This window comes from Cuculus canorus, chromosome 2, assembly GCF_017976375.1.
Source record: "Cuculus canorus isolate bCucCan1 chromosome 2, bCucCan1.pri, whole genome shotgun sequence".
In the NCBI taxonomy this organism is placed as follows: domain Eukaryota; kingdom Metazoa; phylum Chordata; class Aves; order Cuculiformes; family Cuculidae; genus Cuculus; species Cuculus canorus.
Genome location: NC_071402.1, coordinates 75434230 through 75451872, shown reverse-complemented (window position 1 = coordinate 75451872; position 17643 = coordinate 75434230). Strand labels below are relative to the sequence as shown.

Here is a 17643-nt window from a genome sequence, read left to right as displayed (position 1 = left end):
CTCCAAAAAGCCTACGACCAGCTTCAGTCAGCCTTCAAGTTATGTGGTACCAAATATCTAGTACTCTTCTGTTTACTTCCAGACTAGTTATGAATCAAAATACTGCATAACAGGAATACAGTTTTCAGTATCTCATAGTTTGCCAAAGTACTACAAGCCAGATTTCTCAGAACAAACAGCAGCATACAAGCTAACAATCCTTATTCACCAAGAAACATAGTAACTACACACAAAGCAAGGACAGATCTATAAAAGTCTATACAGATTACTAAGGATCTCTCTTTAAAAGAAAAAAATATATAAACACCTTTTTGGGAATTGCTCTTATTTCCAGACACCAGGTTAGAATGAATCTCAAAGTGCTTCTTTCAGGGATGTGCTGTGGATGAACAGCTCCTAGTTCAGGGGGAGAAAAAAGCCAATCAAAACTTAAAATATGCATCTATTACCATCTTAAAAATGTCACCAGATTTCTTGTTCCTTCATGAAAAGCAAGTGTGCTAAACTGCACTAAGTTCTGTACATTTGAGCCCCAGCTGGTTAGTGGAAATTATCAACTAAAAAGCAAGACAGTTTTCCAATGAGTATCAATTACTATTTTCCATAGAACAGTCAAAACTTAACAGGAAAGCAAAAAAAGAAGAAAGCAAAAAAAAAAAAAAAAAAAGAAGGGTATGAGTGTTAAAATACATTCTGTTGCCAAACCATTCAAGAAAAGCAACATCCACATTTCTTTTACTTTCCATCAGTAAGCACTCTTGAAAATCAGAACATGCTGAAGTTCTCTAATGATCTAACCAAAGGTGTATACAGCCAGAGCCAAGCTGGAGGTTCTAAAGTCCAACAGATCCACGGGCTTTCTATACAAGCAAATAATCAATCCTGTACTCCGTACAGGTTCCACTTCTGGGAAGGAGGTACACTGACATCCCAACTATCCTTTCATGGAGTCAGCCAGGATGCAGCCAGCCTTATCAGCCCCATGACAAGTCATGCTAAAGCAGCTATTCTACTTCCCATTCTAAGCTAACCCCAAAAGCAATATAAGAGCATTTATGTGACAAAACATCTTTAATTAATAATGCAAATCCCAAACAGTTTAATTACAAACTCAACTTGTGTTTTGGTATCTCTCTTGATAATTTTTCTTGGCTTCAACTTCTACCTACAGATCCTTAACTCTTTTCACAGAATCCCTAGATTGGAAAAGACCTTTGAGATCATGAACTCCAACCGTACCTGTCCACCACTAAATCATATCCGGAAGCACTGCATCTACCCATCTTTTAAATAGCTCCAGGAATGTTGACTTAAAAACTTCCCTAGGCAGCCTATTCCAGTCCTTGATAACCCTTGCAATGAAGAAGTTTTTCCTAATGTCCAACCTGAACCTCCCCTGGCGCAGTTGAGGCCATTCCCTCTTGTCCTATCACCTATTACTTGGGCGAAGAGACCAACACCTACCTCTCTACAACCTCTTTTCAGGTAGCTGTATACAGCAATAAGGTCTCCCCTCAGCCTCCTCTTCTCTGGGCTTAAACAATCCCAGTTCTTTCAGCCACTCCTCGTTTTCCAGCCCCTTCATCATCTTTGTTGCCCTTCTCTGGACACGTTCCAGCACTTCAATGTCTTTCTTGTAGTGAGGAGCCCAAAACTGAACACAGCATTCAAGGTGTGGCCTCACCAGTGCTGAGTACAGGGGCACAATCACTTGATAACCCTTTCAGTGAAGAAGTTTTTCCTAATGACCAATCTGAACCGCCTCTGATGCAGCTTGAGGCCGCTCACTCTCATCCTATCACCTGTCACTTGGGAGAAGAGAACAACATCCTCCTCTCCCCAACCTCCTTTCAGGTAGTTGTAGCGAGCAATAAGGCCTACCCTCAGTCTCCTTTTCTCCAGGCTAAACAACCCCAGTTCCCTCAGCTGCTCCTCATAAGACTTGTTCTTCAGCCCCTTCACCAGCACCTTGCTACAAAGAACAAAATTTACTTTTAGAAGGTAAGAGGATTGGCATAAATACAACACAGGAAAGAGGCACTTTCACATTTATATAAACCTCCTTTTCTTGAATATGCTGACAACATGTTACAAGAAGTACTTAATCCTCTTTCTAGGATGCTCCTACAAGCAATTAAAAAAAAACTTAAACCCCGTATTTGAACAACAGATTTCACATCACATTGTAAATAATTTGTTCTGTCCTCTCACTTGAGCAAAGAGAGATTGTAAACAGAATTCAGTGGACTCCCTGGTAAAGCCTATGTGGATATGTTCTACAGAATCTTACAGTCCCTCACACCAGAAGTGGGAGCTGCAGGTTCAAGATTTTCCCAGGTACTGCCAACTGGACCTGTAAGAATCACTCTTCTCTTGCCTTGTAGCCTGCACTTTAATAGTGCTGCTGAGCTGCACTTATAGCTCTGCAGGATGGGGTAGAACTCTTTGTTGTTCCAGTCTATGGGTAAATTGGTTCGCATGGCAAGATTCCCATACAGGCACCGTGCAGCAGCACTAAGTCTTCTACTTAACGACTGCAGCCCTCTTTGGATTTTGTGAGGTGCTGTGCAAGGAGAGATTTTACTTTTAAGTGGGAGATTGTTAGGTTATGTGAGTAAAGACTCAACTCCATAAACAGGAAGGAGCACAGAGATGGATGAATGTCAATGCTGGGCTCAAGTTCCCAGTCAAAACCTAACTCATCTGCAGTAAAAACACCAGTGGCATTCGATGTGTCCACACTTTTTTTTAACGTATCTTTGTGACTTCCAACACGCCTCCCTAAAATTATAGCTGTGTCCCAATACTAAAAATAAAAATGTTCAAAACTATGTATACCAATGACTACTGACACAGAACAGAGTTATTTTTTCATGAGCAGTGTATCACATCGTACCTTTCTTTTTAGTGTCCTGCTTAACTTTTACACAAACGAAGTACTCTCCTTTTTCAGAAAGCCCCAAGATTTGTAGAAGTTCTTCCACCTCATTGGTATTGTTAGGACATATTATACAGAAGGCATCTCCAGGATGGTAGTCAAACACTGTACCCTGTTACAAAATATGAGATCTTTTCTATTAAATAGTACCATAAACCCAAAGCCAAAAGCATCCTCATTTCTAAGAACAGCAAACTTCCTATTATCTCAGTCAGATGAAGTCCTATGTTCTTTTACTCTGTACTAGCATTTCACTGTTTAGTTCACATTAGAAACTAAATAATTTTATGTTTTCTTTTCAAGTTTAACCCTACTAATTACAAAAATCTTCTCCTATCTGGTTTAAATATTTGGACAGTCTTTAATATAAGAACTGCTGAGCATCCTAAACAGAAGGAAAATAAATGTTATTAAAAGGATATGTTATATAATCAGCCCAGATCATTAATTATTACTGCTGTGCCTTATTTTCTGGCTTGAGGAGAGAAAAAAAAGTCATAATTAATGCAATTTTGCATAAAGATACATTATCACTAAAAGAAAATTTGCTGGTTAAACTATTTGATGAACTCTGAGTGTAGTGACTCCAACTGTTTTTATTTTCTGGAGGAAAAAAAAGAGGAACAGCAAGGGAGGAGCATAGTGAGGAGCATAGAGAAAATTAAACGGTATCTCAGATGTTAAGATCTAGAACATCAGCCAACTAAGAAGAATCACACGCCCAAGAGCCAAAGCATTATTCAAGGTTCTGTCTGTTCTAGAAACATACGGCATTATACGTGCAACATTGTTTCTCTTATACAACAGGTAAGTGCCCTGCATACACAGGCTGTTGAGAATGTGAAGAAAAAAAGGCATAAAATGTTCAAGTTTTCAGTGTAAGCTTATGACAGGACAGATGTATACATATAAATATATTAAAAAAAAACCATATCATCTCAGAGACTCAGTTGCTTAAAACTTCAGAGACTTACTACTGAGATTTAAAGATGTCTATGAAGATTTAGACAGATTAAGCTAACAGGGTCCAAGAAAATTTAGTACCAAAATCATAATATCTCAAAGGCCTAATTAGACTAATTTGGAAAATCACTCCAAAGCAACCTATATTCCTTTTAAAGATTTCATGTAAAGTAAGAATGAGCACTTCCTGCCTTTCATCTTCAAATCAGTATACAAAATATGATCATCCCTGAATGAACAAGTCTTTACATCTAAGGTAACAGAGGTTGACAGTTTGAGTAGTATGTTAACAAGTCAGAGCCAATGAATGCCAGAGGAAGAAGGAGTGCTCAGAAGCTAACGATTCTTATCATTTGATCACACTAGTTAAATTATTACTTGTGTAGATTACCTGCCACAAGGAACACTCATGATTTTCTATGCAGTTTCGAATATCTCCTAATCTGTGTAATTACAAACTGAAAGACTATTAATTTTCAATATTCCCTGCCCGCTCTCCTCCCTTCAGAAAGGTATCTCAGTCAATACAATATCCATGGAACAACAACAAAAAAATAATTTGACATTTTATTTCAGTTTTTCCTTCCATGGTGTCACCTCTTTCAGAGAACAAATCAAGCTTTACATTTACTAAATGGATCAGCCTTAGCTAAAACCCTAACACTCCTGTTCTATGGGGAATTATTTTTTCTTTTTGAACAGTCAAATAAATAATTTCCCCCTAGTTATTGAAGATCACACACACACATTTCACCCTTTATTTTAACCCACTAAAGAAAAAGCCATCACTAACTTACTGCAATATCAAGTTCTAACAGCAATGCAGTTTTTATCGCATCTTCTCTAGTGAGCTGAACTGCATTTGTAATTGGCACTTCAAAGGTTGCTCCCTCTGAAATCAGTGAGGACAGATGTGGATTCTGAAAAAGAGGACACGAAAGCATACACTTAAAAATGCAAATCAGCTGAATGACAGCTTACTATGACATACAAGAATTGGCTTTCGTACAAGTTTGTTCGAAACTATCTTAGAAAACAATTCAAAACAAAGAGGAAATACATGAACATTCAATAAACAAGAGTGTTTTGCTCTACATTTTTAAAAATCATACCCAAACAATAACAGGCATATATACAACTATAAAAAGTCAGTAGGCTTTAACAGTCTAATGGGCCTAAACTACTATCAAATGCAGCTAGCTGTTTGCTTTTGCAAAAGGTGCCTTGAAAATAGCCAATTAGTGAATGATGTTTATGCTAAAACTCCAAAACCTTCCCATTTAATTAAAGGATTACTAGGTTACAGAACAGGCATAAGAAGTAAGAACAGAAGCTATTGAAAAACACCACTGCAGATTTACAGGTTAAGACTACAGGGTTGCAAACAAATCTATTATTACAGGCAATTTATAAGAGAAATCTTAAAAAACACAGTTAAATGTGGAGCTAATCAGGAAACTCCACACTACATAACAGCATCATGTTACACAAAAACACCTCTACACAGGTGAAAAAAACATGGCCAAAGGATTGTTAATGGGCACCAAAAATAATTCCAGACCATCTCTGTCAGAGGCTGTCACTTGAAAATCAGACTACAGCCCTCTTTTCTCCATCACTATTGCCAGGAAGCTTCATTCAAGATCAACACAGACAAAAAAGAAAAGAGGTGGGAGATATTCCAATCTGTCCATAAGAATGCTCTATCAAATGGAAAGTAATTATTCTATCAATAAAAGAACACTGGTTAATCTGATGAGTCTAAAAAAGGAAGCCAGGAGAATCACTTGAGTCCAATAGTCAGTTTTTTTATTCTCTTAAAATTTTGACATGGTGATTAAAGACTTCAGTTATATCAAGTTATTGTGCATCGGCTGGACGGTGATAACTGTCTACAGACATATTTCCTCCAAGTCAAGTTCTCAACATAATGAGATGAAGATTTAAGCTAAATTGTATATCTTACACTTGCTACAAAGGCTTAAGATGCAGACCATTACTGCTCTACTATTAATAAACAATAGCTTGTTAACCCTGAGATTCAACAGCCCAGGAGACTGAACATAAAAATAACCAGAGAGAATGTGTACCCAGCCTTCTTTAAATGGCAGGGAGTCTCTTTTTGGCAATATCCAAATCTCAAATTGATGTATTTCAAAACAAGCCAACTTCAGCTGTGCTTGGCAAAAAATACAAAATACCCATGGTTGTTGCAATGTGAGATAGGAGAAAAGGAGATGAATTGCAAGGTCATGTTCGGTTTTACAAGTACAATAAAAGGGGCCTCCTTGTTGACAAGGTCTAGAAAACTATGTCAAAAAAAGTGGCAAAGGATAAAAAAAGTCAAACCTGCATTTGATTCCTTCCAAGGCTCGAGATAACCATCCAGCTCAATAAATGAAATCTGGATGATAACATTCAACTTGTCACTGAATCCCAGATTAGCAGATTAAGCTTTTTCAATTTGTTGTTTGAAAGTAAAAGTTACTTTTTTTTCTATTTACAGAAAAGTTAAGGCATCAATATTAGGACCTGACCAATTATTTAAAGAGATCAGCCTGAATCTATGCAAGGACTTTAAACTAACAAAATGGGCTCTTTTATCCACTGTAGCGCCACTTTCAACTCGAGTACAAGGCATTAATTGAAGAGTACCTCTACATCATAAATCTTTAAGTAATTTAGATTATTTAACTCAATTATCTGAGGTTAAGAAAACCAAAATTATCTTGTGTTTAAATTCATACACTCTTACATAGTTATATTACTTAGACTAAATGATTTTTTCAACATTACCATTAACAATCTCAACAGAGAGAGTGTCAGGGCGCTGAAGATACTTATGGGCTTTCATGGTCTGGACCAGCCTCACCAGAGGACTCCACTCCTACCTCTGCTCGTGGGCCCAGGAGCCCCATCTCAGCTCAGCCTTCGGTCTTCAGTCCCTGTAGCTCAAGCTACATCATAGGGGTAGCTGGTCAGCAGGTCAGCCACAACCTCACCCACAGCTGGCGACATAAGCTGCTGTTCCAGGGTCTAGATCTGTAGACTGACTTTCTGGCTTGACACCAGACCTGCCTCATTCCCACCAACTTGCTTCATGGTGTGCACACTTTGACGGATCCTGACTGCCATCTCCTGGCATTGCTTAGGTATGGGGGAATCTGACTGTCCATCCTCAGTTCCTGTCTCCTTGTCCTTTAAAGGACAGCCAGACAGCCAGTCCTCACTCCTCCCTCACACGGATAACCAAAACATCTGCCCTTTCGCAAGCAACCAGAAAAGTTTGAGTCATGCTTTCCAGCTCATTATGAACACCAAATATGCCACCTGGAACTGATCACCAGCTCATGCTAAGCACACTGGCTTTTGATCTACAGCTCATTTGACATTTCCAACAGTAAAACCATGATCAAGTTTTTACAATGACAAGTTTCTCTGTTATTAAATATACAGTAAGATTTTGAGCAATTTTACACCCTCTTAAGGCATTCTACAAAATACTTTTTCAAAATACTAAAAATCTGAACAGAAATTATACTATAGGCCTTTCTACTGGAAAGTGTTTTCACTGTCCTAACATAAGATTTTTAAAAATAATTTATATATATATATAAATAATTTATATATAATATGGATTTTTATTCTTCCATTCCTGGCACTGCAATGACAAATTATTACTTAGCTAAATTATACTTTGACATAAGTGCCTTTAGCTCATATGTTGGTAACTACATTTTCAAAGTATAATTCAGAAACCTCCTGCATTCAGAGACTAACCTCCTTTCTATAAATATTCACTTGTTGTGTGTAAGGGTACACAGCCGTGTTCCTAACAGAGCTGGAGACTTTCATCATTCAAAGTGAAGTCCTTACCTCACCATGAGTGTCGTGAAACTGCACCTCTAAATATTCTGACGGCAAGGCAGGAATATTAAGAACAGACTGAGAGACAGGAGGGACAGAATGAACAAGGGAAGGTTCGGTGTCTCTAGCTGAAGGCACAAGATTGATGTCAACTAATTTCTGTGACAGAACATCACAACTCCTTGCTCCTTCATCTTCCAGCTTCAAGTTCTGTACTGTTGAGCTTAAGTTTAGTTCATGCACATTATATGGGGCTGCAGAGAGAGAGCTAGAAACAGCATCGACATTGCTGCTCATGTCTTCTTTTTCTTTTTGCAATAGAAATACTTCTCTGAGGGCAAGCCAAAGTCCATCAATCCAAGGATCAACCACTAATTCCAAGCTGCGCAGAGAGAGAAAAAAAAAAAAAGAAGGGAATGAATGAATTATTGTGACTTACTGGCCTGCTAATTTACAAATAATGAAAGGACGACAAAAGCTTCCCATTTTTAATACATACCTACAGCTGTTACTAAGATGATTTTTTTCTGAAACAATATTTTCATTTAGTTATTATCACGATGTAAATTTGTGGAGTCTAAAGTGTATAACGGCCTTGATCTTCTTTCAGTTTCTCATTTTTATTTGGTTGTGCTGAACTTTATGACAGGAAGTGGGAAGGATATGCAATTTTTCATTGTGCAATGCCAATAGCTTACACTAATGTTCCATTTTTATTATTTTAGAACACAAGCTATAAGTTCTATGTTTATGGCGATGTTTGTGTTCAACTTCCTTGTATCAACATGCACAGAACTGATATAATCTGCAGTTAAAAATAAATAAGCTAAGACTGCAGCCTACCGGCCAGAAAGAGCAACAGAACAGGAAGGGTGTTGTTTTCTTACATAACTCCTCTACAGCAACCAAACCCTAATCTTCTTACAAAATTTCACTACTACAGTGATCACACACAAAAAAAAAAAAAACCCAAAACAAACCACAGAACAAAAAAAAGAAAAAATGGCTATCTTACAGAACAGAGAAAAAAATAATTAAAAAAACACTGTAGGATTTGCTTAAAGCAGCTCTACTGTAAGATGTGAGCCTGGATAAAAGTCTGATATGTATGCAGAAAGAGATCCATTACCTAGTGAAACAAAAACTTATGCTTAATAGTTTAATTTAACCATTAAGGCAGATACACTTTATATAGGGCTGCAGAAGGCTCAGGATTCATCCTCAGAGTGCTTCTACCCAATACAGTGATTTCAGAGAACTTTATATACTCAGAGGTGTTTTCCTATTCATATTTTCCCATGAACTGACAAGCATACTTTAGTCCTAGAATCTCATTGCATATCCAGGGGGAATGAGATCAATCCCACCCAGAGCCGTTAAGGTGTAGCCATATCTGTGTGGTTCATCTTGTTTTTTAACACACTGCAGTTGACACTCCATCTCACCATTTACAAATCACCATTTCACTAGTACCACACGGGCTAGGAATTGGATTTATTTTTATTAGCTTCAGGAAACAGATAACATTTTAAAACCCCTCCACTTATTGTGGACTACTTAAGTTCTAAAACTTCTAAATACCCTCCGTTTTTCCAGATGTTTGCTCACACTTTAAAAATGCAGTTTTATTTAATGACAGTTGAGACTGAAAAGGCATACTGTGTTCAGATAGGACTCATTCCTATGAGGTGCTGAGTTCAACTGATTCTATGGAGTTCAGTACTTATAGCCAAATTCGCACGTAATTATTGCCTCTTGAAGAAATTAAATTCAAAATTGTTCAGCTCTTACCCCACACAATCATCTGCTAATCCTGTGTCATAGAAGTGCTGGGCACCAAGTTCTTGAAGCAGTCTGTCTACTGTCTTCCCACCATTACAAAAGAATGTGTACTCTGAATCTCCCAGACCTAGCAAGTTCAAGGAAAGAGGAATCATGTCTAACGTGCTACACAGACAAATATCTGCAAAGACAACACAGGATTTTCTTGCAGACAAACAGAAGAATGTGATATAGCAAAGAGAATATTACCAGGACACTTTTATAACATTAAATTTGTTTGTCTGAAAGTAGAGCCGAAAAAGTGGTTTCTCCTTCACAAACATAGGACACAGAACTTCTCTGGAAAAAAATTGCCTTCAATATTTCACATTTCAGAAGAATATTGCTTTAGTTCGAGGTTCTTAATAAATACAAAACCACTCTACAGGAAAAATATAAAGAACTAAAAGAATAAGAAAAAGAGTGAAACTGATGAACTGCATGTGAATTACAAAAAAAAAAATTCTCTCACCTTCAGGTTGGAATTTTTAACACGTGTCAAAAACAAAAGGTAGAAAGTATTAAATGTAATTCAAAATTATTCAAACTGTGGGAAAGAAAAATCAAGCATAGGAGTAATTTTAAACAATATGAAATAAGAAATGAAGAAAAATGTGCGCAAGGGAATCCAGTTCAACATCCTCCTCCCCAGGAATCCGAGACTTCTTTGTTGATCATCATTTTCAATGCATAGGGCTTTCTGACATATGACAGTTGTGAAAATGTTCTGTTAGAAGATCTTTGCTATCAGTTAAAAAGGTCAGTGGTCCTAGGAGGTATGTTCCAGGAGGACCTGAGATTTTAAGAGATCAACGAAACAACTGACCCACTCTAAAAGTGATTAACTACACAATCTGATCCTTAACAGATGCTTCTCTAACAACCCCAAAGACCCCTCCCTGGCTGCCGTAGTCTTCACAAATTCTCCAAGTAATCCACAACACTGTTTCACTATCCTAAACTACTGCAATTTTCCACACCCTGACCCTTTCTTATGTGAAGTTTGGAACAGCAGATCCTTATTATCCCCACCTAACAATGGACTGTCCCTTTCTCCTTTATAAGAGTCTTTTCTTTGCCTTTTCCTTTTTTTTTTTTTTTTTTAAGAAAAAAAAAAAAGAAGACCTGCTCTCTCTCAGGAACAGTAGGTATGGACAAGCTGAAATGTACACAACGAATGTATTTTAAGACATAAGTTTTTACAGTGGAATAACACACCATGTTATAACTTAGTCACGGCAACAGTATTTGTTACAAGAAAAATCAATATTAATACAACGGTTATCTTTATATATGCATTCATTCAGCTATGAATACATTGCCATTTGACAAACTCTGATGTGTTACTATGCAACAGGATAAAGTCTTCTTAAAATGTTACATGGCTAGGATGCATATATTCCAGACTTTCACATTATATATTCACTAGAAATTTCCTTCTAGTAGGTACTTTCCTAGAATCAAGAAGTTTCCTCACTCCTACCTATCAAACGTATCAGGTAAAAATAACTTAGGTTCAAATAGAAGTTTCTGGACTTTGTTTAAACACAACCAGAAAATTAAAAAAAATAACATTACCATCAGCTCAAGATGTATCAGATGCATTTTGCCAAGTCAGAATTTTGCATATCAGTCTGATAGCCTGAAGTTATATTACTCTGTTGACGAATATGACATTCAAACTTATTGCAAATTTAAAGGGATGGGATGATATTGAAACCTTATTTTAAGTAACATTTTATATTGCCTTTCCCTTTGTAGCAAAAAATGAGTTTCCTTTCCCTTTGCAAAGGCAAGGAAACTCATCCAGTCACTACAGACTAGACAAAACATTAGTACTTCAGCAATTATAGATAGCTTATATATTTTGTTTATGCAAAGAAAATTAAACTATAAAAAAAATTAAATTGGTAGCTTACATTCAGGTTACTTCCGTGACACTTCTCCTTTATTTCTCATAGAGAACATTACATAAAAAAGCTGCTCACATTATAGCAATAAGTTTTCATAAGCACTTAACCTCCTCCCCCCACAACAACCTATTCATCAGTGAAAAACACAAAAATTATTTACTGACAGACAAGTGCTGCAATAACATAGAAAACATTAAATCACCTAGCAATCCATACTGGAGATGTGCGAAATGATCAGGTGGCAAGGTCTTGTCTTGAATTCTCTTTACAAACTTGCGGGCAGTGTCTGGTGGGTCTCCAGTACCAGTAGTAGAAATAACAATAACTACAGGATCCTTTTCTGTTTCCAGGTTATACTACAAGTAATAGAACAAGTGAGTTACAAGATGCTATTTGATGCCTATTTGTGGCCTTAAAATATTATCTTCCACCCTTGCTTTTCTCAAAGGTACACAGAAAAATGTTTCATCCCATCTTACGCGTACTAAACCACAGCAAGTCTTGCAATCAATTACAATGTTGGGTATGCAAGTTATAATCTTGGTTGGAGTTTTCAAGACCAGACTGACTGGGGACAGTCCCCAAGAACCTGCTCTGAACTCAGCAACCCCTGCTGTAAGATCACCTCAAGAAGTCTCTTCCGACTTGAATTATCCTATGACCCTACACACAAACGCCGAGGGACAGCACTTTGTGTAGTCTAGCACACATCCAAAGAATACTCCACAACTGCACTCAAGACAGGTTAAATACACAACTCCTACAGTATTTGCTCTGTCAATCAGAAAATGTATTTTTGTGTATATGATCACAATCATACAGACATAATCCCAATAATTTCACATAGATAACTGGGGTGTGGCCGTACAAACTGTGGGGATCATTTCTATGTTCCATTAGGGATCACTTTGTTCTATGTCTGGTAACTTTAGTTACATTTGACCTTAACACAAAGAAACCCTCTCTGCTTTGAGGGAACTAAGGTAGCTCTGAACAGAGAAAATCAGTCACTGTGCTCTACAGTCTAGTTCATTTTGGCTCCCTCCCCCTGTCCACAATTCATTTATTTCCTCTTTTCAAATATCAACCTTTCATATTTCCACAGTTTTATGAGGGCTACTCCCATTATACCAGGTCAACAATAACTGTCTGCATTTGGGATGTGAATCAGTTCCGTAAATTCAAGTCTCATGCAAACATTTCTTACTTCTGAAGTACAAAGCATTGTTTCTTTGATTATTCCAGCTTTCCACGGACAGCAGGCTGCAGCACTGTGACAGTGTCACAGTCAGGTCACCCACACAACACGCTCTTTCACAGCATCCCTACGTGTTACACGGGTTTGAACCAATTGGACAGCTAGCAACCTACTCGAAAAACAGCTCCACAGAATCACAGCTACCTTGTCTGCCCAACCATAGGTCACCTAGTCCCAACCCATGCTTCATGTGGGACTAACCACCAGCACTATGTTATGTCAGCTATGACTCTAGCTGAATGTTGAAAATGTCTAAGGGTAGCAATTTCACTTTTCTAGGCAGCCTCTTCCACCCAGAAGAACTTCTTCCATTAGTGCCAAATTTGAGTTTATCAGGCTGCACTCAGTGGATTTAGCCTCCCATTCTGCTGCCAAGAAGAATTTGGCTCAAGTAGGCTTTTATGAGGTCAATCCTTAGCCTCCTCTTTGCCATAGTAAGCAATCCAAGCTCCTTTTAGTGCTAGCTCCCCGTAGGTTTCAGTTTAAACTCTCTCCCAGCATTCTAAGTTCAATAAAATAATAGGGTTATGGGAAAATATAAATAAAGGTTGCAAGAGATGCTACATTTCATTTCAGTTTCAGTACTGCATTTCAAAAATTCAGAGTTCAGACTTACGTTGTAAGCACTTCACTCAATAAATCACTCAAACCTTATACCCTCCTTGAGGCATGTAAAGAATTACCCCTTACATCTTCAATCCAAAAAGGTTAGGAACATAAAGAAAGAGTATTGAGGGATTTTGCTATTGTCAATTTTCCCAAAGCTTTCCTGAAGAACCTAAAAACAATTGCATGGAGCAATTACCATCTGGAATAGCGTCCTGCCTCTAACAATGGCCAAGAGTAGGTATCTAGAGAAGTGTAAGAGAAGGCAGTGAGCACGCAAGGTTATTCATGAAGTTGTCTGCCAGACTTCAGAAGTTTTGTCTTTTAAAGTTCAGGTGAACTCCAAGTACCTATAAATTCTGAAGACTTCCAAAAGTGAACTACCAGTTGGGTAGAAAAGGGACTCAAAGGTCCTGTTGCAACAACCCAGAGTTTCAAAGCTGCCACAGCTAGTTTTATAAGTACAAATACAAGAGCTTCTGCAGTGACCTGTCACAGATGACTACTGCTTTTACAAACAAAAGCAAACCTGGGTACAAAATGCGAAGGTTAATGTTCCAGTAAAAAAAAAAAAAAAAAAAAAAAAAAAAAAAGTAGACATCTTAGAAAGTAAAAGGTGGTATATTACAACAGAGGTATGACAGGCTAGCTAAATTCTTGCTTGCTTCACTGCATATTCTCCTCTGCAAATTTAAAGGCCTTTTGGAAGCAGAATGATTGTGGACAGATTCCTCAAGAAGAAAAGTAAAGGCCATCTGGGATTTGGAAGGACATAGGCCCTGCATTGACTTGTGTAAGGTATCAGGAAGTATGATGTATTACTAGACCAACAAGAAACTCTCACTTACAGAGGTAAAACCCACAATTTTTTACTCTACCTTCCACTTCCTCCTATATCCTTGGTGTTACACCTTTGTCCCATTCTTTCCTCTTCCCTTCAAAAATACTCCTTAACTGAGGACAGCAATGGCACACAACATCAGAGAGCAGCCCACTCAAGCTGTGCGTGATTGCTGAGGGAAAAAGATGGGATCAGACAACTAGGTGATGTCTTATTCAGAATAATATGTACTGTAGTAAATGTGCTTGTTCAGACAACTCATCCAAGGCTGACTGCATGCACTGTGACACAAGATGATCTCCATTTAGCTATTTTATTGCTCCTACCTCACTTCATTTCAGTCTTTCATCAAGCGTAAAATTGATCACAGTAACAAACCAAAGATTTATGACATTTTCCCACCTACGAGAGTGTAGGTGAGAGACACTACTTGGAAACTGCTAGTGTTTCCAAGACTTGAGCAGTATTTGACCATTAATTTTTTCATGGAAACAGGATCAAATTATGTCTGTTGATCCTGCAGCTGCCTGTTCCATCCATATACCTTCTGAAAAATACCCAAAAGCTGCATAAAGAAAGGCCTTGTAACTGACCAATACAGGAACGTCTTCCTTGCTCACCTAAGACATACACACACCTCTCTGAACTGTGCATGTAGTGGAATAAACTCTCAGCTCTAACGTGCCCAAAAGAATTCACAGGGGGCCCCGCCAAAATCAAACAAGCTCAGCTCCAGTACCTTATGGCAGCATGCCTTCCCCTCCCCAGTTACATTTAAGCTTCCTAAAATTCCCTTTATTTACAGGTTAAGGAAAAGCTTAAATGATGAAACCTACAAAGCTGCAGAAATTACTTTTTTCCTCAGCAGCCAGTTCTCACGTTCTCAATTCAATACATCTTTCTACCTCATCAATAACTCATAGGTCCAGGTTGTCTCACCAAAAGTGACAAAACAGATTTATTCCAGTGGCAGGCCAATAGCAGGGCTAGAAATAGCCTGTCTATCACCTTCCCGAAACTAATCTCCAAACCCGTCAAAGGCAGAAGAAACGAAATGGAAGAATGTAAGGACAATCTTCACATTCCCTTCTGGCTGCATAAAAGTCTCTTTGTAACACTTTGCTACATACCCTATGAGTACGCCTTCCAAAGCAGATGTTCGGCTACCCAACATGTAGTTATCCTCAAAAAAGCAACTTGCTAAAGGGGAACTAAATTATTTTTATGAACTTCTCACATTTTTAAGTGCATTAAAAAAACCCTCTTTCAGGTACTATCTTCTTCTCATTTCACATGAAATACCAGGCTATCAAGTTTTGGGGTTTTTTTAATATTTTTGATTGAGGATATAAAGTTGGAAGTACTTTGTGAAGGAAATTACAGTCCATATTGCTTTTAGTTAGACACTAACAGCTTTCAGATCCTTACTCTTGAATAACAGCAAATAATAAAGAGCCAATTTCTTGCTCCAGTCAAGCTTTTTATTCCTTTCTAGAGTATTATACCCTGAGAATATGCAGTGTGAACTGGAGCAAGTGCGTATGCTAAGTAACTCAAGAAGATCCCACAAAAGCTCAAGGTCATGCTGGATCCCATGCTTCTTAATAAAACACAGGACTTCAATGCAACACAAAAACAACAGGAAAAAAAAGCATCATTTCTAACAACAGGAGAGATGACCGCTAAATACGGAATTGATTCACTACTGCATACACAAACAGTTTTCAAGAAGTAACTGCACTGTTGTTAGAACAAATGAAAGCTATATTAATTTAACATTCTAATAAAGAGAAATCACAATGAAGATATACCTCTGGCAGAAGGCTATTAAGAGTCTGTGGATATTGGTCCAAATTGCTGATTCATAAGAAACAAAAATTTAAAACAAGATAGTATATTTTAGGTGGTTGCATGTGCTCAGCCTCCACAATTTTTAAAAGCCACCACTCAAACATGTGAAGAAAAATGCAGCTCTGAAATACCTATTATTCAAAACAGCATGGATTATCTCACCTTGTCCATTTCACTTATACAGTGTATATCGGCTTCAAATCCATGGACACCTGCTTGCTGCCATATTTCCTCAGCTATGGCTTTTGCCTGCCCCTTTTGTGTTGCATAGAGGAGCAAAAATCTCCTTTTTAAATCACAGCACATTTCCTAAAATACAGCACTTCTTTTTTTTTTTTTTTTTTTTTAAAGGACACTGCAGGGGAAAAAAAGAAGAAAATAAAAAAGAATTTATTGCACACAGAACAATAAGATTTTGCTTTACTTATTACTTTAAATACTTTAAAGGAGAGCAGTATTGGTGTCTAACTTGGAAATGCGGCATCTAGTTTGACAAGAAGCCATTTCTCACAACAAAGCTTTGCAGGCCTTGTTGCAAAGGCTCGTGGTATTGGTCATATGTACTATAACGCCTTGATATTGCAGTAATATTGCAGTATGCCCAGTATCAATAATCTAGTTTATAAACACATGAGAGAAACTAGTTCAATGAAAATAAAAACTATTTTTTTTGCATAAGTTACATTTCCCACTTTGAGTCAGTGACCGCTTTGGTCACTTTTCTGACATGTATTTGAACACAACAAAACCTCACAAACTTAGTGAAGTCAAACTACAAAGAAAAAATAAAATTCTCAGTTTCTTTGCTGAAAACGGTATTTTTTGCCTGAATGTCTTCGTGCTTTACTGTCCATCACTTCAATATTTTAGAACACAAACATTGTTTTTCACTTCATATTTCAAAAAGGATCTCCTTACACAAGTGCAACTGCAGAAGAGACTGTTAGGGCTTTTTTTTTTTTTTTTTCCTCCTAAAACTAAGAAAGCATCTTAGAGAAATCTGCTGTAGTGTGAAAACCACTCCTTCACAAAGTCTGGCAAGCAGTAGGAGAAATGAGATGCATATCCTTACCCATTCCTCTGTCTCATGAAAGTTTGGATGCAAGAAGTTTTCTTTCATGATTCTGACATAGAGCACAACAAATACAAGGACAACTTCAAGGAGCAGTGAATAAAAGAGACAAGCAGAATGTCTCTCATATGTAAGTTACACGTTAAACTTCTGTCAACATTTTGTCACTGCTAGGGAGCTGCAGTAGAACTCAGAACTACTTAGACTCAAAACTGAGTAATTTTCAATTCCCAACTTAAGATGCCTAGGGCCAGTTTGTTGTACTTCACCTATTGCTCCCACAGATTCAATTACAGAAAGCATTCAGTGTACTAGCCACACACACTGATTTATGGAAACCTGCGGCTAAGTAATTTGAGGCATATCTTTTCCCTGTTTCTCTCAAAGGAAAACAAACATAAATCAACTGCAGAAGACGAATACTGCACTCTACTGATATGGCATGATATTTCTCTCCATAGTATTGTGGAAAGTTTCTCCTATTACAATTTATGTTTTTTTAAAGCCTACTTG

At 37.6% G+C, this 17643-nt stretch overlaps 1 protein-coding gene across 1 annotated transcript in view; it reads right to left on the bottom strand.

Annotated features, from left to right (window-relative positions):
* The window catches only part of MTRR (5-methyltetrahydrofolate-homocysteine methyltransferase reductase), a 30075-nt gene that overhangs the window by 10935 nt on the left and 1497 nt on the right, over positions 1 to 17643 (bottom strand). Inside the window, exons 3-9 of the mRNA XM_054060773.1 lie at positions 16221 to 16413; positions 11705 to 11858; positions 9560 to 9677; positions 7778 to 8150; positions 4699 to 4821; positions 2897 to 3050; positions 308 to 396 (exon numbers count right to left, since the gene is read on the bottom strand). Coding sequence (XP_053916748.1) covers positions 308 to 396; positions 2897 to 3050; positions 4699 to 4821; positions 7778 to 8150; positions 9560 to 9677; positions 11705 to 11858; positions 16221 to 16364 — 1155 coding nt within the window. The 5' untranslated portion in view covers positions 16365 to 16413. The remainder of the gene's footprint in view (positions 1 to 307; positions 397 to 2896; positions 3051 to 4698; positions 4822 to 7777; positions 8151 to 9559; positions 9678 to 11704; positions 11859 to 16220; positions 16414 to 17643) is intronic.